The sequence below is a fragment of the Magallana gigas genome, chromosome 1 (assembly GCF_963853765.1).
Source record: "Magallana gigas chromosome 1, xbMagGiga1.1, whole genome shotgun sequence".
NCBI classification, from domain to species: Eukaryota; Metazoa; Mollusca; class Bivalvia; order Ostreida; family Ostreidae; genus Magallana; species Magallana gigas.
The window spans coordinates 46881119-46909060 of NC_088853.1; the positions used below are offsets into that span (position 1 = coordinate 46881119).

General features: G+C 34.3%; 1 protein-coding gene and 1 long non-coding RNA gene across 4 annotated transcripts; one reads left to right on the forward strand and one right to left on the reverse strand.

Moving 5' to 3' along the window:
- Positions 1 to 5738: 5738 nt before the first annotated feature.
- On the reverse strand, positions 5739 to 27876 carry LOC105342917 (hepatoma-derived growth factor-related protein 2). 3 transcript variants are annotated; one of them, XM_034465251.2, is made up of 20 exons: positions 27565 to 27876; positions 20870 to 20946; positions 20448 to 20583; positions 18860 to 18958; positions 18502 to 18552; positions 18141 to 18257; positions 17303 to 17513; positions 16854 to 16929; positions 16300 to 16389; positions 15574 to 15721; positions 15110 to 15430; positions 14080 to 14115; positions 12296 to 12411; positions 11630 to 11703; positions 11192 to 11262; positions 10954 to 11055; positions 10462 to 10566; positions 8796 to 8883; positions 7474 to 8237; positions 5739 to 6726 (listed from the first exon to the last, which is right to left on the reverse strand). In XM_034465251.2, the coding sequence occupies exons 1-20, from the start codon at positions 27643 to 27645 to the stop codon at positions 6460 to 6462; spliced, it is 3030 nt and encodes a 1009-aa protein (XP_034321142.2). In that variant the 5' UTR covers positions 27646 to 27876; the 3' UTR covers positions 5739 to 6459. The 3 variants fall into 3 exon arrangements, with proteins under 3 accessions (XP_034321142.2, XP_034321139.2, XP_034321143.2); XM_034465248.2 differs by having other exon boundaries at positions 18860 to 18961; positions 27565 to 27875; XM_034465252.2 differs by lacking the exons at positions 20870 to 20946; positions 27565 to 27876 and having other exon boundaries at positions 18860 to 19007.
- LOC136270592 (uncharacterized) lies at positions 21103 to 25084 on the forward strand. The gene is made up of 3 exons (XR_010708407.1): positions 21103 to 21435; positions 21611 to 21736; positions 25023 to 25084. It is a non-coding gene; the product is annotated as an uncharacterized lncRNA (long non-coding RNA).
- Positions 27877 to 27942: the final 66 nt, after the last annotated feature.

Here is a 27942-nt window from a genome sequence, read left to right on the forward strand (position 1 = left end):
TACATAAGAATATATAGAGAAAATCTTTAAAATTATCTTCTTCTCAAAAACTATCAGGCCAGAAAAGCTCAAATTAAGATGGAAGCATCCTCAGGAAGTGTAGATTCAAGTTTGTTCAAATCATGGTCCCCGGGGGTAGGGTGGGGCCACAATTGGGGGATCAAGTTTTACATAGGAATATATAGAGAAAATCTTTTAAAAAATTTCTTTTAAATACTATTAGGCCAGAAAAGCTCAAATTAAAATGGAAGCATCCTCAGGAAGTGTAGATTCAAGTTTGTTCAAATCATGGTCCCCGGGGGTAGGGTGGGGCCACAATTGGGGGATTAAGTTTTACATAGGAATATATAGAGAAAATCTTTAAAAATCTTCTTCTCAAAAACTATCAGGCCAGAAAAGCTCAAATTAAGATGGAAGCATCCTCAGGAAGTGTAGATTCAAGTTTGTTCGAATCATGGTCCCCGGGGGAAGGGTGGGGCCACAATTGGGGGATCAAGTTTTACATAGGAATATATAGAGAAAATCTTTAAAAAATTTCTTCTCAAAAACTATCAGGCCAGAAAAGCTCAAATTAAGATGGAAGCATCCTCAGGAAGTGTAGATTCAAGTTTGTTCAAATCATGGTCCCCGGGGGTAGGGTGGGGCCACAATTGGGGGATCAAGTTTTACATAGGAATATATAGAGAAAATCTTTTAAAACCTTCTTCTCAAAAACTATCAGGCCAGAAAGATTCAAATTAAAATGGGAGCATCCTCATGTAGTGTAGATTCAAGTTTGTTCAAATCATGGTCCCCGGGGGTAGGGTGGGGCCACAATTGGGGGATCAAGTTTTACATAGGAATATATAGAGAAAATCTTTAAAATTATCTTCTTCTCAAAAACTATTTGGCCAGAAAGCTCAAATTAAAATGGAAGCATCCTCAGGAAGTGTAGATTCAAGTTTGTTCAAATCATGGACCCCGGGGGTAGGGTGGGGCCACAATTGGGGGATCAAGTTTTACATAGGAATTTATAGAGAAAATCTTTAAAAAATTTCTTCTAAAAAACTATTAGGCCAGAAAAACTCAAATTAAAATGGAAGCATCCTCAGGAAGTGTTGATTCAAGTTTGTTCAAATCATGGTCCCCGGGGGTAGGGTGAGGCCACAATTGGGGGATCAAGTTTTACAATCTTTAAAAATATTCTGGGAAAGTTTTTGGTCCAAAACTCAGTACTTAGTGTGAAAGCACAGGTTATGAGATTAGGTAGATTTAAGTTTGATGAAACCATGATTCCCTAGAGAATAGTGGGGCCACGAAATGGGGAGGGGGGGGGGGGTTATAGGAATAGAGAAAAATCTTCTTACAGGTACAACAACAAAAGGGGCTTGGTATTTACTAAAAATAAGAGGTGGATAAAAATTGGCAGATTTTCAATTTTTTTCTAGCAAGATTTACTGTACTCAGTTGTCAAGATATTTTGATACTGTAATGCTAATTTGATCAGAATTAAGGCAATTGTTGCTCAGGTGAGCGATGTGGCCCCTGGGCCTCTTGTTTTTTAAAATCATTTAAAACAATGTATATTTAACGAATCATTGATTTTTAACTGTAGGTATGTTCAATACTTGGAATATGTTGAATCAAACAGGCGTATACGTATCAAAACCTGCAAATACTGCCATTTTTTAGAACTTCATGGCATTTTCTTTTATAGAGTGGGTCTGTGCTCCATATTTTTCTCATAATCTATTTAAGGTCTTTTGGAAAACAAACCGATTTCAGTCAACAAAAACGTGGAAAGATGACCCACTATACATTAAAAAAAATTGTAAATTGAGACTAAAATGAAATGTAAAACCGTTTAATTTTTCCCCACAAAAAGTGCGAGAGAAAATGTGTTTTTCTTCAATTAAAATGTCACAAAACTGCATCATATATTTTGGTTAAATTGTTTTAAAACTGTATTATCAAACACAGATTCCAGATATAGCTGTACGAATTATAAAAAAAAGAATAATTTGGGGAAAACCAACTCAACAAACAATTAACAGATTCTTAAAATAAAGAGAAAATTTAAGAAAATGTCATGGGTTCCATACAGTGGCTGTTGTGAGGAATTTTACTCATCAAATTGATGTTGTCATTGATCAAAACACTTCGTAAATTACCGTTATTGTCTACCAGCATGTTACATAGAAGTAGCCGTCGATTGTTCCATATATATGAAGATAATCATGGTTACTACTGTACAACTTCTGGAGGTCTAAGGTCAGCCTGTGCAAGTCCATGGAGTTCTCAGGATATAGATTGTGGTAGGGTCATTTCATCGCCATGTATGAAACACGTCGGATTTTTTATGTAAATATTATAGCTAAGTTTCAATAGACCACGAAATGATAGACTTTATAAGTAAAGGGTACTTTATAAGTAATTGTAATCATACGGTAAAAATATCATCTGTATTAGGTACATGTGTATTCTAATTCTTGTCAGTTATGAACTGAACTCCGGCAAATACAGAAATATATTTACATCTACCAAGTTTTATTTCCTCTATTTCTTACGGAAACTTATAGCTATACTCTGTCCCAAGATATTTTGGATTTACATTTGGCTTAATTGCTTGATATTCATAAATACCTCAGGGTTCAAACGATGTTCATTCAAAAGTATGAAAAATTTCCAAGATTTCTTAGTCAAAACGCCCCTGTTAGCTCATCAGGTTTCAATACAATGCTAAAAAATGTGATGTCTACGGAGATTTTGTATTGCAGCAAGCCCGGATGATAACGTTGAAAAATTGCGCGATGCATTCCGAGTGTATTCCGAATGGAGAAAAGATGTAAACATTCCCCATTATAAATCTCCATAAGGATTCTGTTTTCGTTCCTGTGAATTTTTCCGAGTGAAAGATGATAATGTGTCAATGAAATTATCTTGGAAAATATCCCTTTCAACTATCTCAATTGCACTTCTTTCACAGGTATGTGTATTTTTATTAAAGATCGTCCAAATGTGCTGCATCAATATCTTGGGACAGACTATAATTCATAGCTCTAAAGAAGCAGCCCGACTGAAATTTACACGCCCCATTTATCGATTGGTCGAAATCTACAGCGGCTGAAACTGACAAGAAACTGAGAGGACTGATATTGACACGTCCTCTTTATCGATCGGTCGAAACCTGCAGCGACCAAGGAAAAATCACGGACTGCACGAAATAATCATGATGATGTCAGACTCCAATTCTCACAGGAGACGATTTGGCTGTTTCTTTTAGCTAACGTACTGATGTACATTAACAGTAATTAAGTGAATTTTACTAACTTTTCATAATCAATTTATTAATAAGTTTAAAGAGAGATGTTAATATAAACATTAAAATGCTTTCTTTGATGATTCCTTCGGGTTATGAAGGTAGCGATCATTGCAGAAATTTTTTTTACATAACCCGCTAACGCGGGTTATGTATTTTTTCTGCATGTCACTACCTTCATATCCCGAATGAATCATCAAAGAAACATTTTATTGTTTATATCAAGGCGAAGGATGCTTATATTTATACACGGGGGGAATTAACTGTTCAAAAAAGTTGGAAGTTTGATCGTGATAAGGTTTTGACATGGCGGTTATATGAACATTCCAAATTGACAATTAATATTTAAAATAACAGGAAAAGAGGAGGCACGATGGAACCTTCTTCTGCGTCTCCATCTTGGGAGGCCTGTTACAGGAGTTGATAGATTTCAACCAGTGTATCTGTGCAAGTTAACTACACAATGTGTACAAAATCTGTACAAGTTAACTACACAATGTGTACAAAATGTGTACGTTAATACATCTATCTGTTACATGTAATAGAACACCAGTAAGCACTTGTTAATGAACAAATATATATCTTGTTACAGAACAGTGTATTGAATATGAAAAACATTTTCTTTTACATTGCACTTTGTATTAAAATCCGAGACAGAAATATTTCCACATGTTAAAATCCTTACAATTTGATAATCGCCAATATTTTTCTGTTTCATTATTGAATGGTTCCCCAATATACAAACTGTGAGATTTATAAAATCTGCCAATCAACTCGGGAAAAAATAGTTTAAGTACTGTATATCAGAAATGAAATTTGTTAATGCCCATAAGTTAACATGTACATAAAATATATCCAATATCGCGCATGCAGAAAGTTACATGTATATAAAAAGTGACTTAGGTCCAAGGAGCCGAGTGTAATTTATTAGTTTTCATATACTTTGCATTACTTTTGTCATAAATGCAAAGGTTTTTCAAGGTTTGGTAAAAATTAAACTCTACAATGTGGCCCCACCTTACCCCTGACGATCTTGATTTTGAAAAACTCAGCTTCACTGACCAATTAGTTTTTGAAAGAAAGATTTTAAAACATTCTTCTTTATGTGCCTTTTGAGAAGATTTTTGAAAGATACCAACGATTTTTCTTAAATCTTAAAGTGACACGGTGACTGAAAAAAGTTGTTTGACTTTTTGATTATAACTTAGGAATTAAGAAGAAATATACGAAATTTTATCACATGGAAGGTTTCACGCATCATAAGTCATCACCGATCAGTTAACAAGTCGTTAAAACGTATCCAAAATCACTACAGAATTTGATTGTCATGTGTTTGCGACTGCTGTCTAAAAATAGTTACAATGGGATTGACTCACCGAGAAAAGAATTTGAATTTGAAGTTATTCGATGTCCGTAGTAAGAAACATACATTTATATAAGGTTTCATCGAGAGGCCGTTCTATCAGGATATATGCCACACTGTAGTAATTACATTCCCCCTGCACTTGCGTGGTTATGAAGCGGAAGGCAAATTAAACTCAATATTTGTGTTGGCCCAACGCTTAATTATATTTTTCTCACATCATCACAAAATGGCTGGCCGCTGATTGAAACGACATTTCGTTTTATTAAAAGGATTTTATGGACTGAAACATGTAACTTACCAAAGCCGAGTGGATAAAGTGTCGGACTTGTGATCCGTACCCCTGAGTTCGAATACCGCAGGGGCTTTTATTGTTACTTACTGGAAAAAATATTTTAGATATTCATTTATTGTCCCCAAACTGCGAATTTTTCGCTTATTTGACTTTTGTACAGTTTATTTATCATTATATCTTTCATTATCAAAACATTTCTTGTTAATTTGAGTGACTTTTTCCAGGTGTGTTATTCACTTTTGAAGATCGTAATTTTCCAAAAGTTCATCTTCACAAATGCTAGATCAAATATGTCGAAATCACGTAAAAATCCAATATTTAGTAATCATAGGTTTGTGCGTCACCATGTCTCTTTAAACATCTCCATTTGGATGAGGGTGTTGCCCTTCATATTAATAAACTTAAATACCCTTCACCTGATGATGCCTCGTGCCAAGTTTGGTTAAAATTGGCTCAGTGGTTCTGGAGAGGAAGTCAAAAATGTCAAAAAGTTTATAGACAGACACCAAACAAAAGGTAATCGAAGTAGCTCACTAAGCTTTCAGATCAGGTCAGCTAAAAAAATATAAAATTTTTTTTTTTTTTTTTTTTTTTTTAGGTTTTTTAAGTCTTTTTAAAAAAATTACTTTACATCTGTATATAAATTCATGGTTCCAGGTATTTTGATTCAATTTTTCAAATTAGTAAATATTATTGTTTATTCAGCACGGAAACCTTCAATCATGAACTGCAGGAATTTTACCAGAATTTAGTAAATTATATTGCATTAAAAAACAAACATCTTAAACCTTGTTGGTTTTTATTGCAGTTTTCTCATCTTTAAAAGACTTTTCAATCAATGCATGATCATACATAGAGTGAAACAGTAATGTATTTTTTTAAAATACAAAATGTGATATGATATCTGTAAGTTATGATAAATGACGGTAATGAAATGGCTGATTCATGTCTAACACATCACACACTCACACAAGCACTCTCACAGATATCAGTCTTTAATTAAGACCTAAACAGTTATAGACAAGAATACAACATTTCCAATGGACACACTCATCTATTGGTTTATGTACTCATATATGACAAACAAAACCACTGTCTTAACATCTTAACCTCTGTTAAAATATTTTGATAAATAATGACAAGTTTACAGTCCCAATGAGTGACACGTGATTTGTAACAATTAACTACCTTACATGTCAATGTACTAAACTCAGCTCACCCTGACTGAGAATGACTCTGCTCTTCAATCTGAGGAGGTCAGTATAGTTGGAGTCTGTGTGTGCATCACCAGACCTCGGTGCTGTCTGCTGTCTGTCTGCACCAGTATCACACAATCACACAGCTCACACTGCTCACACGATTGTACACACATCTCATTCATTTTTCTGATCTAAGTGACTCATGCTTTTCAATGCCTTGATTCCCATAACTTCTTGTATAACTGAAATAATCGCCAGCATCCAAGCTATATGGTTTTGGTCTTGAGATCTTGGAGATGTCGCACTATATGCCCAGCAGACTGTGAAGCTCGTCATCGTCCATGATTGGTTCCGAGTCAGATTCCACCTCTTTCTTATCTGGTTTCTTTACTGGAACCTCTGGTTTTTTCACCGGAACCTCAACTTGTACAGGTTTGATAACTTCCTCTTCTTGTTTCTCGGGTTTGTCATCTGTTGGTGACACTGGTCCATTGCTGTCTTCTGTCTCTAGGTTAGTGAGAGTGTTGCTAGCCATTATGGCCTGGATTCGGGCATCTAGGTCAATCCGCTCCTAAAATAATAATAAGTTAATTTAGATTTGTTGAAATTTCTTCAACAATGGAGTGCATAATAGAACATATCTGCAGATCTGTACCTCCAGGTCTGAAAAAATTTGGATGGACGACCTGGGAGCTACAGTGAAAGCTACGCAATAAAAGTTGCGCTAGTTTTAGAATGATTAATTTTATTTCCAAACACATTCTGTACAAATATTTGATTCCCAAAAAAATCATCGGACATTTTACTACAGATATCGTCACTTAATTTGCCTCAAATATTCTTTTAAAACACCATCACCAGCTCTGTAAACTGGCGTAAAGTGAAGTGGTGGAGTTTATTTACTTGTAAAACTAGCGACTTTTAATCTCTATGCGAATTTAACATACATTGTAACTAATTGTTCCAGGTCAGTTTGCCTTTTTTGGCAGAAAATCTGAGGCAAATCAAGAGATGATATCAGTTGTAAACTGCCTGAAGAATTAATGGTACTTTTTCTTTCCACAGTATTTGTGTGTAATTACGGTTAATCAGTCCAAAACTATTGCAATATTTTGTGCACCATAAACAGCAGTTTTTTTTACTATGGGAGGCCTGTGGCTCCCAGGTTGTCTATCCAATTTTTTTTGACAGGGAGCTACAGACCTGCTTCTAAAGGGAAAAGAAATCTCATGTACTCAAGATTCTCATATTTACTGGAGAGCTACATGAACACTGCATTGCATCAGACAGGGCAGTGATCTCTGTAATACACACTTACCTGTTCATCAATGGCTTCCTCTATTTCTTCATTCTCTGGCGACTGATTCACATTCACTTTGGTCTCTTTGTCACCGTTTGTTTTAGTAGGAGACACGGCGGGTGAAATGTCCATTGCATCATCGTCTGTCCCAGCATCCTGGGAGTCATCATCAATGATGGGTAATGGTAAACTAAGAATGTTTGAGGTCCTCCTGTATGCATTACTTGCGTTGGCGGCGTTACTCGTGTCTGTGTTGTTACTTGTGTTTGTGGTGTTAGTGGTGTCTGTGGTGGTCGCAGTTGTCGCCGCTGGTGGTGGGGAGGACTGACTTGGCACAGTGTCAGCTTTCTCCTTTGGAGATGGCACCACTTCCTTCTTATTCTCAATGTCTGGTTGACCACTCTCTGAATTTTCACTTGGTTTTGAGTCACTAATTTGAACATCACTATCTGTAGCTGCTATTTCACAAGTTTTACCACTGGGTGGTTCAGAGTTTTTCTGAGACTCAGATTCAAATGTAAGGCCAGGCAGGAGAGGTAACTCTGGCCAGCTTTTTAAACTTTTAAAACCGTCTTCTTTATCACTACTGTCTGAGGGCCACGACTCGAGTTTGGCCACAACCTCGCCAGTCAATTGTTCTATACGCTTGGTCAGTTCGGAGTCGCTGGCGGAGGCGTCCAGTGTGTTGTCAGACACGCGATCCAGTGCAGGAGTTCCCTCCCCCTCCCCGGCCAGCCGGTCCTCTGTCTCACTGGTCGTGTCATTACTGTTGGCCGTCACCTCTGTATAAAAGCCAACAAAGTCACACATCATTTCATTTTTAAAGTCAATAAGCTTTCTTAATATGTGCAAATCTTATCCTCCAAGTGTAGAAAATTTCACTGTCTTTTATCAACTGATTTTACATTCATATATAATTAAATTGAAAATCAATCATAAATTTAAATAAAAATGGCATTCAATTTCAATACCTTGCCAAAATCCATGAAATTACTGTAAACGTTCTACATTTTGCTGTGTATTCTATTTAACGCTTTTGGCCGAATGCGGCATCCACTAAATCAAGTACATCGCTAAATGCATTTCACATATGTATAAGAAAAGTCACATTCAGGAGTACGCTTATTCAAATTCATTTCTTCAAAAACTAATTTCCACCAAATATCGTACACGCCAAATATAATACGTTTACAGTAATGCAAGTAAAGCTAAATGCTTGATCTACAGTTTTGTTCATCCTATTTTCAGGATCTGTACTGTAGTTTAAAAAAACATACAAAACCTGTTTTTAGCCAATAAAATCCAATTCCTATGAAAAAATCTTATTTTGAATTTCCTACCTGATGCTCTAGAAATTTCGTTTTCTTTGTTTTCCCTTTCTTTGGTATCTTTGTTGTTCTGTTTCTTATGATGATGGTGTTCCATAATCTATAATGAAATCAAGCACTCCTGATTTACATTGTCTTACTGTGACCCATACAGCTTACAAGATACATTACATTACAGATTAATTAAGAAATAAACAACGTTATTTAGTGAACATGGCGTTGTGAATACCCTGAAATACCCTGTATTAGCCTAGACCTACACATTTAGGTAGCCTATTGCATTCAGACTTTAATGTATCCTTTATGACGTCGTAGTATACAGACAGAGCAATTGCAATTATAGAAAAATAATTGCAGTTCCTCTGTATAGGCTTACAGTGGGAAAGAACAATGGATATGCAAATATATACAGTAAAACTCGTTTAGTACGAACTCGGATATAGCGAATTCTTGGATATAGCGAAGTCTTTTTGATTCCCCGGTAAAATTCTTCACAAATCTTTGCAAATTTTTACGGATATAACGAATTCGGATATAACGAATTTACGGATATAGCGAACTGATTTTGAGTCCCGTAGAGGTGAATTATAACGAAAGTTAACACTTATATAACGAATTTCTTTACAGTTTAAAAAAGTTTGCACTACCCTTTAACATAATAGTTTGAAAGATCTATTTTCATATAATTTTTTCGACTTACAATCCAATTATGAAAGGTATCAAAGTAATGTATTTTTATTTTAAGCCTCAAATAGCAAAAATTATAGTCTGGTATAAGAATACATGTATATAGTGAATTTGCTATAGTTATTATTACGAATTTGTTATACGGATAGAGCGAATTACGGATATAACGAAGTAAATCCATCGGTCCCTATGACTTCGCTATAAACGAGTTTTACTGTAGATATAAAAGACGCAAAATTAATTTTGTCAACCTACATAATACTGGGTAATACATTGTATTGATAATTTTTCATGGAAGTTCAAGTAACAGATTTTTTAATACAAATTTGAATCTCAAGAGGCATTTTATTCAATATCCTCTAATTTGTTTCTTTTTTTATACACATTGTCTGCACTTAGAAAGTGGAGTGGTCCTTCACTTAAGTATTGAATAGTAATTTTTGGATGTCGTTGGTCCTATAACATCAAATGGTGCAAACAAATTGAATACCTCACTGTTATAGGACCATCAACATCCAAAAATAAGCATTCAATGCTTATAATTATATTCAGACTGATGTCTATTTGTATGATATATCTGTGTATCATCGCTGTAAAACCATAATAAATGCTCTAAATCAGGAATATAAAACATACATGGAACAGCCATATATTTACATGTTATTTAATTTGCTTCCTTGACTAAAAATATAGTGCCAGAAACTAAATAGAGAGAAATTGTTTTTTATTAATGAGTAGATATGATTTAAAGATTATTTTCCATAAGAACATATCAAATTGGTTCTTGAAGTTTGAACGTTTCATTTAATCTTACAAAAATAAATATACTCAAAACATGTGATGACGTTTAGGTGTGAGCTCATGGCACAAGAATTAACTAAGTGTATTCAAAGGAAATAGAAATTGCAGATTTCCAATGCAAACATAAAGGGAAATATAAACTCAATGTTAATATTTTTAGTTGAATTTTCTTGACTTTGGGCCTACATACTGAGCTATTGAGTTCCCCGTCTCCCGCCAGGAAGAACCCCTTGAACTTGTGGTAAATGACCTCAGCCTTTAGTCGGATCTTCTCACTGCCCTTGTACTTCCTCAGCTGTCAAACAAAACAGTGCAATGTTGAAAGAACACAGGAAAATAGTATAGGATAATGAACTCTCATCACATGGACTTTGAAATGTAAACAGACATGTTCAGTAGTCATTTTTTTAATTCTCAAACCAGGGTATGCATTTACATGTCTATTGAAACTGAAAAAGTGGTCATACAATTCAGGCAATGCAAATGAAGAGTCAGAGTGTTTCTGCAATGCTGAATAAGATGTTTTACATTGAATACCGGTAGATGATAAACAGCTAACAAATTGGAATGAGCTTGTTATACCGACTCATGGATTTTCATAAACAAAGTTTATTGTAAAGTCTCTATCAGGACTAACAACATGTATGTCCATCAGTGATGTCACACTGACCTGACTACCTACCATTTTGATGGTTTTCATGATGTCAGGATTTTTCTTCAGCATCACTTGGTTTACTGGCAGCGCGTCCAGATCCTCCATGATGGCCAGGCATTTGTCAACATCCTAATGACAGGAAAGTGTGATATACAAGTACAGACAACCTTACATCAACCGTGTGGCCCTCAAACACATAATGCACTCACTACTCCATGTTTTGTTCAAACTTATAAGTACATGTACATACTGTGGTAGCACTTACAGTAGAGTCTCTCTGGACACACAGTTTGATCTCTTTATCCATGGCACTTAATTTTCCCTCTGTCTGAATGACTATTAAAAAAACAATAATAACATACAATAGAGCCTTCTGATGAGGTCATACTTTAGTTATCTGATGAAAGTATGGTAAATGAAACCAAATTCTGAGGTCAATATTCTTTATTCAAGATGATGACAAAAAGTACTAACATAAAATGATATAAATGTATTAGATTTACATATTTAATTAACACTTTAAAGGAGCAAGATTATAAACCATTATGTTGTTGTAATTCTGCACATGTAAAAGCATGTGTCTATATCAGTGTGCTATGTCTATGTGCATCTATAAATAGTAGAATAAAGTTTATGAACTTTTCACATTGGGTATGGTATGGATTCAAACAGATAACTCTGAAACATCACTGTATTTACTTACAATTAATTTTATCTTTTTTCTTCTGTTCATACTTTTCTTTCTTTTTTCTCTCCTTTTCTTCTTCTCGCTCTTTGCTAAAAAAAAAAAATAACACCCAAGTTTTATCTGCCTACTCTTCCACCTGCACGCAACATTCCTTTGTAACAAATACAAGGCATATTTTGCAAGGTCTTACTTATTTCATATCTTATGCTGCTGATCTACCAAGTACCAACACATGTGTACCTTAAGCTGCTGATCTACCAAGTACCAACATATGTGCACCTAATGCTGCTGATCTACCCCACTTGTTAATCTTATGCTGCTGATCTACCTACACTTGTTAATCTTATGCTGCTGTTCTACCTACACTTTCATATCTTATGCTGCTGATCTATCCACATTTGTTTATCTTATGCTGCTGATCTACCTATACTTTTATATCTTATGCTGCTGATCTATCCACATTTGTTTATCTTATGCTGCTAATTTACCCAGACTTGTTCATCTTATGCTTCTGATTTACCCTTACTTGTTTATCTTACGTTGCTTATCTACTAACACTTGTATATTTCAGGCTGCTGATCCAAACTTGTTTATCTTATGCTGCTGATCTTTTTTTTTACTGAAAGACTCACATTTTATGCTCTCTCTCTCTCTCTCTCGTTTATTGATTTTGAGACTTACATTTTACGCTCCCTCTCTCTCTCCCTCTCCTGTTTACGTCTCCTCTCCTCTTCACGAGCCCGCCTGGCTTCTTCCCTCGCCTGCTTTGCCTTTTCTTCTTTCTCCAAGTCTTCTTTCTGTAATCATAAAAGAGGACAGTAAAATACAGTGTATGTGGTGGTACTGATCAGGCTTTTCTCCAAATGCAACTACCGTATTTTTCCGACGATAAGTCGGTATTTTTTTCCTCTGAAGCAGAGCACCCGACTTATCGTCTTGTTCGACTTGTCGTAGGCTTGTAGTCAGAAATTTTTTAAAAATAGCATTAAAAATCTTGGTTTTAATCATCTTGAGTTGGCTGTGTGATTGAAAATTACGTTGTTGAATTCACTGTTCATCTTTAATAATTATCATTTTCACTCATCTGTCAACACTTAAATACATAATAATAACAACAGTTATTAAAAAATGTTACATTGTCTTTAATCAATTAAAAGTTTTACCGTTCCGTTTTTATAAACACATCGTCACATGGTTCTATGTATCACTAGTAGGAAGATAACATTGCGCAGTAAAATTGAAACCAAGTTTGAATGGAAGAAAATATTGCAGTAGGTCCGGGGGATGTTTTCTTAAATTTAATTATTTTATTTGTAAAGAGTTGTTAGTGGAAAGTATAAATCAGAAATATTTAATGGTCAAATTCAATCTTAAAATACGTAATCGGCAATTATCAATACTACTGTTTATACAATAGGCTGACACCGGTTGTGTTAATAATCTTGCCCTAAGGCTGAGATCTTTACGGCAATGTCACTCCCTGTGTATATAAAGAGTACCGTGTTAAGAGTGATTATAGTTCATTGATTAATTATTGTCCAATTCTTTGATTATTGTTAGATAATTTTTTTAGAAAACGTATGTATGTCGTATATCGTCATTATCAAGTCGTACAAATGATCGATTTATTTCTAACAGTGTCTATCTAAAACAATAGCGTGTAACTGCATTACTGGATACAAAGTAAACAAGTTTCATCAAATCATAGTAATTGCTAAACTTTCTGCACTTGAGATCCCCCTTTGAAGTCCGACACGAGACAGGTGCATGCCTATGACACCGGAAATTGTTAAACAAACATTGACCACACGCCGAGTCAACAGGTGGCTGGTTACGTAATGGCGAATACACTGGCGATATTCAGAGTGGATACTTATTTTAATGCTTGGGAATAAAATATTTCTGACAAAGTAAGTTTAGTTTTGCATAACACGCGATATCGGGAATTGTTTACAATGCAAGCGACTTTGTAGAAGTTGCCGGTATTTGAAAATTTGATGCATAAGTATAAAGCGTAATTGTTTAAATGTTAATCATTAATAATAATTGGTAGCAATATTGGTGACATCGTGGCATCATACACTGATAATGTTACTGCAGTTTTATAGGCCATTTTGAAGTGATAAGATCGACGTATGGTCTGAGATCGACGTATCGTAGGATTTTGTTAAAATTTTGGCTAAAAATGGGCAATTCGACGAGTCATCCGCATCGACGAGTCGTCGGGAAAATACGGTAAATTTATACTGTACTGGCATGAGACTCATTCTTGCCAGATACCATTTCTCACCAGTGACTTTTACGCCATTTTTAAACACATAAAACAACAATATACCCGAACTTTCTTTAGAAAGTGTGGGTATAATATACGAAAAATAACATAACAATGCACTGAAAGATATGGTACTTGGCGAGAACTGGAGGCATGCAAGTAGAAATTAATTTTTAAAAAAACATCTACTTACTGATTTCTCTTTCTTTTTTGGACTTTCCTCTTTCACCTAGAAGACAAAAACAGTTGGTATCAGACAGAATTAAACAAATACCCTGTGTGCAATCAACTTATATTGGTACAAAGGAAACACATGTATCTACGGCATTTGGTTGGAGTGAATGTTTTTACTGCTTTGATCATGTTGAATGCCAACCTCTGTCAATAGCAACTGTTAAATTGTCCATGAATAGTAACTGTACAGTTGATGAACAAATTATTTAAAAAAAATCAAAGGCCGGAACAGCCACAAAGGCGTCGAACTGACATTTTTACTTTTATATAGAATGTCAATAATTTGAATTTCTGTATTAATAGTCGTAAATCAAATAATTTAGATATAGAATAGAAAAGTATATGAATTATGTTTTGTGCTGCTTTAAAAACAAAAATAGGTTTATTTTTTTTATAAAATAGGTAGTGGTGGTTTTACAATTCAATTAATCATTATGGTTACAAAAATTGAAGAAATTTCAAAGTTCAAAAATAAATTATTTTCTTTCTGCTTTAAACAGTCTTTGAACAATTTTCAAAATTTGAATACATTAACAGTGTGTCCCTAATTATAATAATAAAACATACTTTTATTTATTTCAATTCCCCTTTGAAACAAGATTCCCTATGGTACGTTTGTTTACAAACAAATCCACAACACGTGCTATCTAAAATGCTTGACCAAACCAACTCCATTATCGTGTTTATTTTTTGCAACAAAATCACTGGATACGTTTATTGCTTACATTTTTTTTGGAGACCGTGCCCGATAACAAATAAATTTACATCTCAAATTTTATTTCTATCGGGCACGATTGCCAATCCAGATGATGGCTCGACGCCTTAAAAAACTAAATGTTCACAATATTTCCACTGCAAATTGTTCCACTCACAGACTGACCCCACAATAACCCTGTCAACCTACAGAGCAGCAATGGATTTGTTTGTGTCTGTCTGTCTGAGGTTTGAGATGACAGATCTAGAGCAGTGCTTTGTCTGTGAGGACTTGCCTTCTCCTCTGCCTCCTGTTCCTGGTTGTCTCCTCCACTCTCCTGCCTGCTCTCGGCCTCGGTCGCCTCCTGCTCTCTGTCTGGTTTGTTGGAGTCTTCCTCATTCTTCGTGGTGTCTTCCTCCTGCGGGGTTGTCTCCTCTTGAACATCTCCTGTGTCCTTGTTTGTATCCTTGTCTGCCTCTTCCTCCTCCTCTTCTACTTTCTCTTCCTCTTCTGCTTCTGTCTTTCTCTCCCCTCTCTGTCTTTTCGACTTTTCTGATTTCTTCTTGACATGCTTTGAAAGCTTTGGTGTTCTAGATTGGTGCTCATCATCTGTTGTCTAAAGAAAGAAAATGACAGCCTTATAGTTTTGGAGAGCTCCCCCAACAACATTTTATACAAGTAAGTTTTATTATGCATACAATGTAGACAAGGGGAATAACTCAGGGTATTTTTAGATACACCAAGGTTCCAATTTCTTACCTCCTCCTTCGGTTTCTTGGATTTTTTCTTTCTAGGTTTTGAGTCTTCTTCATCTTCTTCTTCATCCTCCTCATCCTCCTCTTTCTCAGCGGCCAGTCTCTGCTCCGCTCGGATGGCCTTGATTCTTTCTGACTCCTCTTTTTTCTTTCTGTTATCATCAAACATTGAATCCTTTTATTTCATTTTTATTTCAGAAATAAACTTTTCATTTTTACTTTTACATTTCTCTCTATGTAAAGAGTAGACTTGTATTGGACAAACAGAAAGTTTTTAGTTTAATTACTAACATAGTTGATCTTGCTTTTCACTTACAAATAGTTAAAAAAAAATAACTGACCAACATTTTAACATCTTAATTGAATTCAAGTTGGCTTGGCATACATGCACATACAAATTAAATAGGAAATAAATTTTAATATCCTAGTCCAAAAGTAAGTAAATGTAATGTTATCTTAATTCAAAATCTTTTTAAACATAAAATCTGCATTGTACTGTGGTTTCATCAATATTCGTTGAAAACCAATTTTCGTGGATTTCGTTCTTTAGTTGATCCACGAAATTAAATCGAAGTGCAATTTCTATTAACATTTTGTATTGATAGGGTCATTGGCCAAGAATTTACCTATCCTTGAAACTGTGATTTTCACTTCATCCACAAAAATTGATACCCTTGAATATTAATGAAACCACAGTATATCAAAGACTGTTAAATCAAGTCCAGCTTACCTTTCCTCGGCCTCCTTTATCTTTTTCTCCATTTCCTTTTTTCTTTCCTCATCTTTTTTCTTCCAACTGCTGACCTCCTCATCTGAATTACTGAAAGAAACAAAAGTGGTGTTAAAATTTCTTTATCATTTGATTTTATGGTTAAAAAAAAGTACAGTGTTACCTCAAACAGAACTTTTCAAGTCATAAATGTAACAGATTGAACAGAAACTGATCTAACCAGTCTGATCAATGACACCATTTGCCCTTGAATCAGACCAAATCATTACAGCCATAATTAAAAACAAACTGTTCAACTTTTTTTTTTTATTTCATACTTTGAAGGATTATCATTAAAATTTAGGTAACACAGAAATCTACAATAAGCATGGTATGACACTGGACCTTTTTGACTTTTCATTTGTAATTTATCATATTTAATATGGTATTATAAATATTTTATCCACTTTACATGTATTTGATTAATTTATGAGAGATTTATAGACATCTAATATAGTAGATATCACTGTTACCACGGGTCACATCAAATCACATGACTTCACTGTTATTTTTACCTGTCACTACTGAGTTCACTGTCGCTGGACACAACTCTGCTGTCAGCTTTCTTCCGACCTCCTGTGGATTCTCTCCCTAACATAAACAAGACAATGGTATGCTCAAAGTAAACAAACATTACTTGAATTCAACCCTCCACCAGCAAAGTCATCACTTCAGTTCTCAAAGAGATCAAATTTGAATTTCTTCGGTCAGTTGGGCAAGAAGCATGTCAAGATGGAGACTAAAAATGAATATCTATTACCTGACTTAAGTAAGCAGATATTGTCCAGAAGTAACAATTCATCTCTAACACGATTAAATACATCTCTAGTTATTAAAAAAAGAGGTATTAATTCACTCATAGTGCCTATTTTTGTCAACTGGGGAGGGTGGGGGTGGGTTAGATTATCTCTCTCCAGAGTCACAAAAGATTCAACTTTAGTTCAAATAATCCACTTGCACCGACCTTTTTTGACCTTTGCTGTGGATTTCCGTTTGACGGGGGTTTTCTTTGGCTTCTTTTTGACCGTGACCTCTCCCTCCTCATTGTCATCAGACACCTCGTTGTTGTCTTCCCCACTCTGTCCAGATTCTGCTGCCTTTTTACCACCGCTCTTTCTTCCTTTCCTCTTTGGAGTTTTCTTCTTTGATTTGGAGGTCTCCATCAACTCAAAGTCCTGAATCAAAATGTGCATGGATATCAAATTAACGTTCAAAATAAATGAAGCATGCAATACACTTCTTAACAACATAATGTTGGGGTGAGGTGTGGGATGGGTTGGGGGTTCAATTAATTATCAAAATCGAACATCTAGTAAAAGCATATATCCCTCATCTTTTGCATTACCTTATCACCATTATACCTCATCCTATTGGTTATCTTATCACCATTATACTCATTCTCTTGGTTATCTCGCCATACCTCATCCTCTGGATAATCATATCGTCATCATACCTCTTTCTCTGGGTTCTCTTATCACCATTATACCTCATCCTATGGGTTATCTTCTCACAATTTTACCTCATCCTATGGGTTATCTTCACACAATTTTACCTCATCCTATGGGTTATCTTCACACAATTTTACCTCATCCTATGGGTTATCTTCACACAATTTTACCTCATCCTATGGGTTATCTTCTCAGCATTATACTCATTCTCTTGGTTATCTCATCATACCTCATCCTCTAGGTTATCTTATTATCACCATACCTTATTCTGGGTGTTATCATCATCATACCTCATCCTCAGTTATCTATCAGACCTGAAGTCCTTAACCCTCTGGTATCTTATCATTATCATACCTCATCCTCTGGGTTATCTGAAGACAGATCTGGTTCCTCTTCCTCCTCATCAAAAAAATCATCCTCTTCATTTTCTACAGCATCCTTGTCCTTTCTTGCTCTTTTGGCTGGCTTCCCCTATGAAAAGACAAATATTTATGAACAAATAATAGATGATTTCATTAATCACAGTCCAACATTCATTTTCACAGTTCTTTATATGGATACATCTAATTCACAAGAGCATGAAAAGAATGTGATGATATTCAGTTGATGTGCTCTTTTTCGTGGTACTTATCGATGTACAAGGAATCAACATAGTATTTGTATGCTACATTTCTAAATTTTTCACATGAATCTATACATTTATATTAAGCAATACCTCTGTTGTCGTCTTCTTTCTTTTCTGTGCTGCTTTAGGTTTTGTCTGCTTCTAAAATAAAGAAAAACAAAAAATAAAGGCCACCTGACCACAGGCACATACAAATGAATTCTATAAAACATTCCTATACAATGTACTTCATTGCCCAACAGAAAGGATGAGATCCCATTACTCTTGACATGGGCCCCTTATTATGACATGAAAAATCTACCATGATTCTAAGGATACCTTCTAAACAGTGTCAATAATTCTATGATATGAAGAATGCCGCATTATCAATCTTTTGTTATCAAATAACAATTAGTTCTAATTTGTTAACGTGTTCTTTCATGAATAAAATTAATACTTCGGCTCTCACCTTTTTCCCTTTGGCTGGTTTCTCTTCCTCCTCCTCCTCAATCACCATCTCCCCTTCTTCTTCTTCCTCTTCTTCTGCCTCTTGAGATTCACTTGCTTGCTGCTGGTAAGTAAATTGATTGATCCATAGAATAATCCCAAACTAAAACCTGTTTAATGTCATTCTCTAATTGTGTAAATTGTTTTCATCAAATATAACATTATTCGATTATTTTTTTTTTTTTATCAAAGAATTGTCAGGGCTCAAAGTTATGAATAAAAAGTTGCCTTTGCAACTGAAACTCAGGTTTTGCGAGTTAAATTAAAAGCAAGTTGCCATTCTGTGACCAAAATTATCCACCTAGGCCATTTTTATAACATTCAAAATTATGTCAAAATAGACAAAATGGCAGACTATTCAAAACAATGTGGTTTGTCTCAGTGCTATAAACTGAAAAGAGACTGTTAAATAGAAGCTTTATATCCAAAAATGCTGAGACTAACATGTATAGTTATGAGACTTAAAGAAGAAGGTAAAATGATTTTGTTTAGCCAATGTAAAAGATTTTTTATATGTGTATCAACTCAAAACAATGGAGACTTTTTGGAGATTATTTGTGTTTACCACGAGTCTCTATATATAGTGACTGAAGATGTTATAATCATGAGTATGAGGTATCACTTATGACTGATATGATTGGATGGATGGAATTATTTTTGCTACACGTGAAACAAGCAATAAATAAAGCTTTTCCCACAATACACTTCTTTTGTCATTTTCTACAATATTTTTAATGAGAGAAATATGCAAATATCATAATAATACAGCATGATATACTACTGGCAAACTCAACTTTAAAATGGGCAGTTAAATTCAAAGTAGGTCACCATTTGGCAACTATTTCCAAAAGTCTACTTTGAGCCCTGGTTGAATGAATGTGTATCAAACACATTACAGTAAAATACGGTTATAGCGAACACGCTTATAATGAATTGACGCTTACAGCGAAGTGAATTTCATTCCCCAAGTCTCTATTTCATGTTGTAAACTTGACGGATATAACGAATTACGCTTATAACGAAGTTAAATTGGCCGTCCCTGGGACTTCGTTATAAGCGTGTTTTACTGTATTAACAAATGCTTAATATTCAAGTGGACAAGTTTGTCAAGAATATCATTTATGGCATAACAATAGAGAAAATTGTAAGCAATAAAAATCAGGGATTTTGCACAACATTTTGGAAATGGGGCCTGGACCACTAGGTTTCAGATTGCAATATTCATTGTCAATTATTGAATTGACAAGTTTCTCTTAAAAGCTCTTTCAAACTTGTGTTGTCTACAGATGAAGTTTTTCTATACCATGTTGAATTATAGCTGATGACCATAACCATTTGCTTCAATTCCAAAATATTTAAAATTTCAATGGATTTTAGATGTTACCTAATGTAATTGTTCAGGGGAAAGGTAATGTTTTTATGAAAGCATGCAATTTGTTGGAATTGGAGATGGGGACAAATTTGAACATTACAAGGGGCATGGAAAATGCCTATCACATGTAGCAAAAACGCACATTTTCAATATAAATAATGATACATTAAATTCTTACATTTCCCATAAACACCACTGTTGGGTTGTTCTCAATCTCCCACAGTCCTTCATTAAATCCCAGTCGTTTTTGTGGCTTGGCGTACTTCTCTTTGAACTTCTCATAAGGATAAATATCCTTTGGAGCAAGAAATGCCCTATCAACAGTACAACATCATGTTAACAATAATACAAGTTATCAACAGTGAGTGCAATTGATACTGAACTCAGAAACTTATCAGTGTACTGCTTACAAAGATTCAATCAAACTTAACATGAATGTGCTCAATAATCTTCACGTCTAAATTGGACACTTATCGCTCGTAAATATTGCACATCGAATAAAATTATTGTTTAATAACCTAATTTTGATCAGATGACACTACCCAATTTTTTGTTATTATTTAATATTGTTTAATTTGTTGACGATATATATGTTCTCACGTTTCATGCGTTCCATAGAAAAAAATGGGAAATTTCCCCTTTGGTGCTTTCTGCCCTCCAGGAGGTAGTTTATCAATCTGAAATGAGATATTCTGAACATATACATACTGCTTTAAATTATGCTTTTGAATTCAATATATTGATACAGAATTGCATATAATAATCACACATTCTTAGTCAGTGAAAAGAACAATCATGCAATTTAAAAGAACACAACATAGGGGAAATAAAAAAAAGTTAAGGTGGAAGGCTACATCGTCACAAACATGTCTGACTTCCGTTCGAAACGCCATTGTGTTCCGGATTGATAACATTATGTCGTGGTACAAAATAGCTATACACCGTTTAATTGAACTCTTCTAACTAAGGAGACGAGATAGGACTGAAATCACCAAAACGCTTAGAAAATATGTCAATTTTCTTCCTGTTTAAAGCTTTTAACTAACATTGATTATCAGCTGTTTTGTACGGAAAACGTGGACTCTAAATAATGGCTATTGGCAATACATTTTTGTCATGTCATCTGCAACAGACGATCATACATATGTGGCAGATTATCGATATAGGTAAGCAGATGTCAAATTTTCATTTAAACTATATATGTATGATGAATATAAAACGAAAGTACCGTAGTACGATCTCTTGAATTGATCCTAACTTCCCAAATTAAAAAAAAAAAATTGCAGTAAAAGACTTTCACTGAAACTTTGACATTAAACTAATGTATTTTGATTTAAATAGATACAGCTAGGTAGCAATAGCAGTGGAAGCCCGGATTTGCAAGCAAAATGAGGGAAAGACAGGATTCTGAAAAGGAGCATGTTTTTCATTTCCACACATGCATGTGTATCACTTTGGACATCTAATGTATGTATTAATATGCGTATGGTTGTTGTTTATAATTGATATTGTATATAAAAAAGTAAAAGGCAATTTATAATATAATTAACTACTAATATTTTGTTCTGAAGAGTTAAATATATATAATGCATTCATCAATAATATAATTTTTCAGCTTCAAACATTATCATAAGCACTACTTATCTTATATCTACATATTTAGCATAGACTTGTTCCTTTTTTAATTTTTCTTCGTGATTTTTCTTAATTAAAACATAGGTAATCATAGATTACTAAGCTCACCGAGACGGAGCATCACCCTTATGAGACATCACCTTCATAAGACCACCTTTATCATTTTATATGAAAATCATACTTTATGATCTTGGATATTCATGGATTCTGTTTTGACAAAATATCGTATATCATCTGATAAATTTTTTTTATGATAATCATATGTTAATATGTTAATCAATACAATGATATAAAATTAAATATTGCATCATGTCATATTTCTAATATAATATATATCATATAATAAATAAAATACCGTAATAAACAATAATGAGATTTGATATTGTAACGTATGATATGACATTGTATTGTGTTATACCTTATTGTATTTGATCACATAATACAATATCATAAAATATAATACAATATAGTATCATATTACAATATCATATTACATAATACATCATAACACTGAAACATGATATTATATTGTATAATATAGAATGATATTGTATTGAATGAAACTGAAACATATTTGATACATTATATGATATTATATCCAACATTGTATCTTATCAAATGATACAATATTATGTGATATGGTAAAATATTATAAAATACATTATTAAATTATACATATTGCATCATATGACACAATAAAATATATTACAATATCATATAATACAATTTCATGTGATATGATAATATATCATATAAACCAATATCATATCATACAATATCGTATGATACAATATTATATAATATAACAATATCATATAATACAATTTCATGTGATATAATTCTATATTACTGAAACCAATATCATATTATACAATATTGTATGATACAATATTATAGAATATACAATATTGTATCATAGGATACAATATAATATTTTGCAATATCTTATGTAATTGTATCATGTGATAAAATAATAAATTAAAAATACAATATAATATTATACAATATTGTATCATAATATACAATACTATACATAACAATATCATGATACATAATCATATCATAAAATATCAAAAAAATTGATACAATATCATATCGTATCGTATAACTTTTTATAATATAACATATGATATCATATTGTATCATATCAAACAATATTGTTTCATATCATACAATACTTTATCATAGGAATCATGTTATATCATTTATCAACAAACACATCTATCTATCGAGCTGGTTTGAGTGAGGTAGGAGATTTCTTTAGCATCCTTGATAATGGCGATCAAGCTCTGCTTCTGAAGCAACCTCTGCATTTAATTTATAATAAAGTTAAATCAACTATGCAAGCTATCATCTATAAAACATGTGACCTGTTCCAAAAAACTAAACCTCATCCAGCATCCGAAACCTATGGCTCAGATTCAGCATTCAAGCCCATCAGGTGCATTTGTATCATAAGACGCATCATCCATGCAATTTTGGTGAAGTTTGGACCAGTAATAACTAAGATATCATCATCAGAGGGCACTAGCAATTAAAACCTTAACTTCCTCCAGCATCCGAACCTATGGCTCAGATTCAGCATCCATGCCTGTCAGGTGCATCTGTATCATAAGACACACCATCCATTCAAGTTTGGTGAAGTTAGGACCTGTAATAACTAAGATTTATTTTTTAGCATCCTTGATAATGGAGATCAAGCTCTGCATCTGAAGCTACCTCTGCGATTCATTCATATTACAGTTAAATCAACTATGCAAGTTTGAAATAGTACTATCATCTATTAAACATGTGACCTGTTCCTAAAAACTTAACTTTATCCAGCATCCGAAACCAGACTATGCATTCAAGCCTGTCAGGTGCATCAGTATCATAAGACACACCATCCATGGAAGTCTGGTGAAGTAAGGACAAGTAATAACTAAGATATCATCATCAGAGGGCACCTGTTTCAAAAACTTTATCTAACCAGCTCTTAAAACCTTAACCTCCTCCAGCATCCGAAACCTATTGCTCAGATTCAGCATTCAAGCTTGTCAGGTGCATCAGTATCATAAGACGCACCATCCATACAAGTTTGGTGAAGTTAGGACCAGTAGTAACTAAGATATAATCATCAGAGGGCACCTGCAACAAAAACTTAACCAGCTCTAAAAACCTTAACCTCTTCCAGCATCCGAAACCTATTGCTCAGATTCAGCATTCAAGCTTGTCAGGTGCATCAGTATCATAAGACGCACCATCCATACAAGTTTGGTGAAGTTAGGACCAGTAGTAACTAAGATTAATCATCAGAGGGCACCTGCAACAAAAACTTTAACCAGCTCTAAAAACCTTAACCTCTTCCAGCATCCGAAACCTATTGCTCAGATTCAGCATTCAAGCTTGTCAGGTGCATCAGTATCATAAGACGCATCATCCATACAAGTTTAGTGAAGTTAGGACCAGTAGTAACTTAGATATTGCTATCAATGGGCACCCGCAACAAAAACTTTAACCTGCTCCAAAAACCTTAACCTCCTCCAGCATCCGAAACCTATAGCTCAGATTCAGCACTCAAGCCTGTCTGGTGCATCAGTATCATAAGGCACACCATCCATGCAAGTTTGGTGAAGTACAGACCAGCAGTAACTAAGATACTGCTATCAAAGGGCACCTGCAACAAAAACTTTAACCTGGTCCAACAACCTTAACCTCCTCCAGCATCTGAAATTTAAGACCCAGATTCAGCATCCAAGTCTTTCAAGTCCATAAGTAGGTCCAGATGCATCATCCATGCAAGTTTGGTGAAGATAGGACAAGTAATAGCTTAGATACAGGACCTGCAACAAAAACTTTAACCAGGTCCGGACGCCGACGCCGACGCCGACGCCGACGCCACCGCCGACGCCACCGCCGACGCCGAGGGTATAGCATAAGCTCTCCTTGACTTCGTCTCGGTGAGCTAAAAATTGATCCCAAGATATTTGAGACCATGTAAAATAAAGAAAGACAACTCTTAAACAGGATCTTTCATACCAAGATTTTTGCAATAATTAAGTATTTCCTTTAATTTTTCAATTTCATTCAATTTCTTTTCTTTATCCCATTCACCAACGAATATTGTTTATATTTTCAGGTTTTTGTGGGATTTTGTCCAGCAGTTTGCCTTAACAAAATTTTTTTAGTTTCATATTTATGTGGATTCAAATAAAAATCATACAAACTTCATTCATGATTTTTTTGTTTTTCATTTCTAAACTTAATAACATTTCACTTTCATAAGAATTTTAAAACAGAAATGTTTAAAAATTTGATAAATAAGGGGTTATCTGGAACCAGACTGATATTTTAAAAATTCTCTAGAAAATAGTGTATTGTATTTTGAGGTATATTATTGTTGAATACTGTGCCTAGTATTGGTAACAAATGCATGAAACAAAAATCTCCTACACTTATTTGGTGTAGAGATCCACCTTAAAGAACTTTGGATCCATAGTTCTGAGATTACCAGTTTAGTGTTACTGCAAGGTGGATATTCTTCTGTGTTTTAGTTTAATTTTTTTTTTTTGGTTTGCTTTGAGTTTTGCAAACTGTATAAGAATTCAGGCATCAAACTGGTTTTTTGAGAGTTTTACTCAATGATAATATCAAGTAACAATTTTTCCTCTGTAAACATATTTAAAAAGCGAAGAAGTCATTGCTGCTTTTACCAATACATGAACTTTGATAATTGTAGTTTTTTGTAAAAACTTTTGATGGTCTGTGTACAGCTTTTACATTTTACAGTATTTGGGTCTTCAACTTAACACTTATAGAGAAATAATGATGTACAAGACTGGGATTCAAACCTGGGACCCAGAATCTCTAGTCAGATGCTCTACCAATTGAAATATCTGGCAGCGGCAATCAAACAGGTCTGACCATCATATTTCTCAGCTAAAATCATCTCTTTGTCTTTAAAGATCAATATATCCCTTCATAGTCATCACTGTTAGTAATTTGGTAAGGAAGAAGCATCCATTGAAAATAGAACAAAACATCTTACTTAAAGTAAATGAGGCTTAATGGCCAGAGTTTACCGATATAATTCACATGGACACTGATATGGTATGCTCTGTATGCCAAAACTTCTGGTCCATTGATGTTTTAACCAGTTACTGAGCTTACTATATATAAAAAGGGAAGTATTTGGTCCTCATATTTGTGAGTTTTTGAAATAAAATTATTGAACAGGGTTATTGTCAAACAAATTTTCAGGCTACCAATTTTTAAATTTGGATAATTAAGTCAGAGCTTGAGTTTAATTCACTCGCGTGAAGATTTGGATGTCTGAGTACATGGAGTATGTGTAGTGTTACATTTGTAGTTACTGTGAACTTTTTCCTCACACCAGTGCTTAAGGCCTAAGAAAAAAAATTGTTTGTTTCCGCTTTCCCGACCGACCCTAGCTTTTACCCCCCGACTCAAAACTTTTTTTAAAGGATTTTTGATGGAAAATCGTTTGTTTTCGTTTTTATCTGATTTGGAAAAAAAATTGCACAAAATTTTGGTCACAAAAACGCTTGAAGCAGTTACTCTTCTCAAATCAGTGCAACTCAAACGTTTTGTTTCAAAATGGCTGTATGTTTCCATGTGTTGTAGATTTTAATAATGCTCTCATCGTTGGCAGAGGAAGTATCTGATATATAAAATCATTTTTGTGTTTTCTTAAGACTAGCTTAATAGTCAGGAATGATTTTAAAAGTATTTCTCATTTTATACCATTCAGCAGTGTCAGTATCTAACCGGCATGTATGGATACTGCAATATTAAAGGGAAATTTTTTTTTTGAAAAAATAAAAAAAAATTCCGACCGACCGACCCTACTTTTTTTCAGCATGATAGCGGAAACAAACTATTTTTTTGTTAGGCCTAAGCTGTATGGCAATTTTTTTTTCTTCAAAACTGCCTAAATTCGTTAAAGTGGGAAAGAGATTTTAGTTCCAGAGGGAGCACCGCCTCACATAAGTGTAAACTGAATTATTAATATTTTATGCCTATTTGGTAGAAAAAGGAGCTACCACCAGGGCACCTAGACCATGAGAGAAAACTATCAAACAGTGGATTGAACCAAATAAAAGAAATGTCATGTACAAGCCATTATAACAAATGATTTCCTTGCTCAGATGATAGAAATCAAAATTTCAAGGAATGAGGCCACGTTGTACTTGGAACAAAATTATCCTTTTTGAAGACAAAAACACTTTGATTATAAGCAACTTCTGGTGTGCTTTTCATTATGACCCATGAGGAAAAATCATTTCATTATAAAGGAAATATGCCAGAGTACCTACCTCAGTGGTAAACCTGACGTGCTTTTTTTTCAGAAAAACGATAAGCCTAGATTAACATTTGGTAGGTAAAATAGGTATACCATTCAGGCATTTAACCACCAAATGGGAGTCAAACCACAAACAAGGTTTGGTGCCCCAATATTACCAAATAACACAGCATGGACATAATGCTAACAGCAAATAAACTAAATTTAACAGTTCTCCTTGCCTAGAAACATGACATCATGCATTTGCAATGTCTGCCACACAAGTCACCACAAACAAATGCATTACAATTACCTCGTGGACAGATACAAGTATATTCAGTATTGTTTTGCAAAATATCATCATGAAGAGAATACTTACTCTAGCTGGCCAATGAGGGTACCCTTTCATCTTCGCAAATATCTTGTCCATGGGCTGGTAGTCCGTTTTAATATTGGCCATCTTAAAGGATTTCAACAATCTTCAACAATAATACGTGATTTCCTGTTACACCGCTATATTCTAAAGCCCTTGATGCATTAAACACAAAATTGTATGTTCATCAAATGAACAATTGCAAAAGGTAATTATGTTTAGCTAAAATAACATTATAGTCGGTGATTAACAATAAAACGTTTCTTCATAGATCTCCACAATGTGAGCCGCCATCATTTACGATCGTAAACTCACGCGAGACTTGGATTTCTGGCGGGAATTGGATTTTACGACAAAAAAGTTACAAAAAAATTATGTACGTTT

Bases quoted from the DNA above. Each gene is read 5' to 3' on its own strand.
- LOC105342917 (XM_034465248.2), bottom strand. From the start codon at position 27,645: ATGGCCAATATTAAAACGGACTACCAGCCCATGGACAAGATATTTGCG. The intron at 18,962-20,447 runs GTAAGAATTTAA...TTTACTTACCAG, and splicing joins CAGTGGTGTTTATGGGAAAT to CAGCAAGCAAGTGAATCTCA. The intron at 11,056-11,191 runs GTAAGTGCTACC...TCCTGTCATTAG, and splicing joins GTGTCCAGAGAGACTCTACT to GATGTTGACAAATGCCTGGC.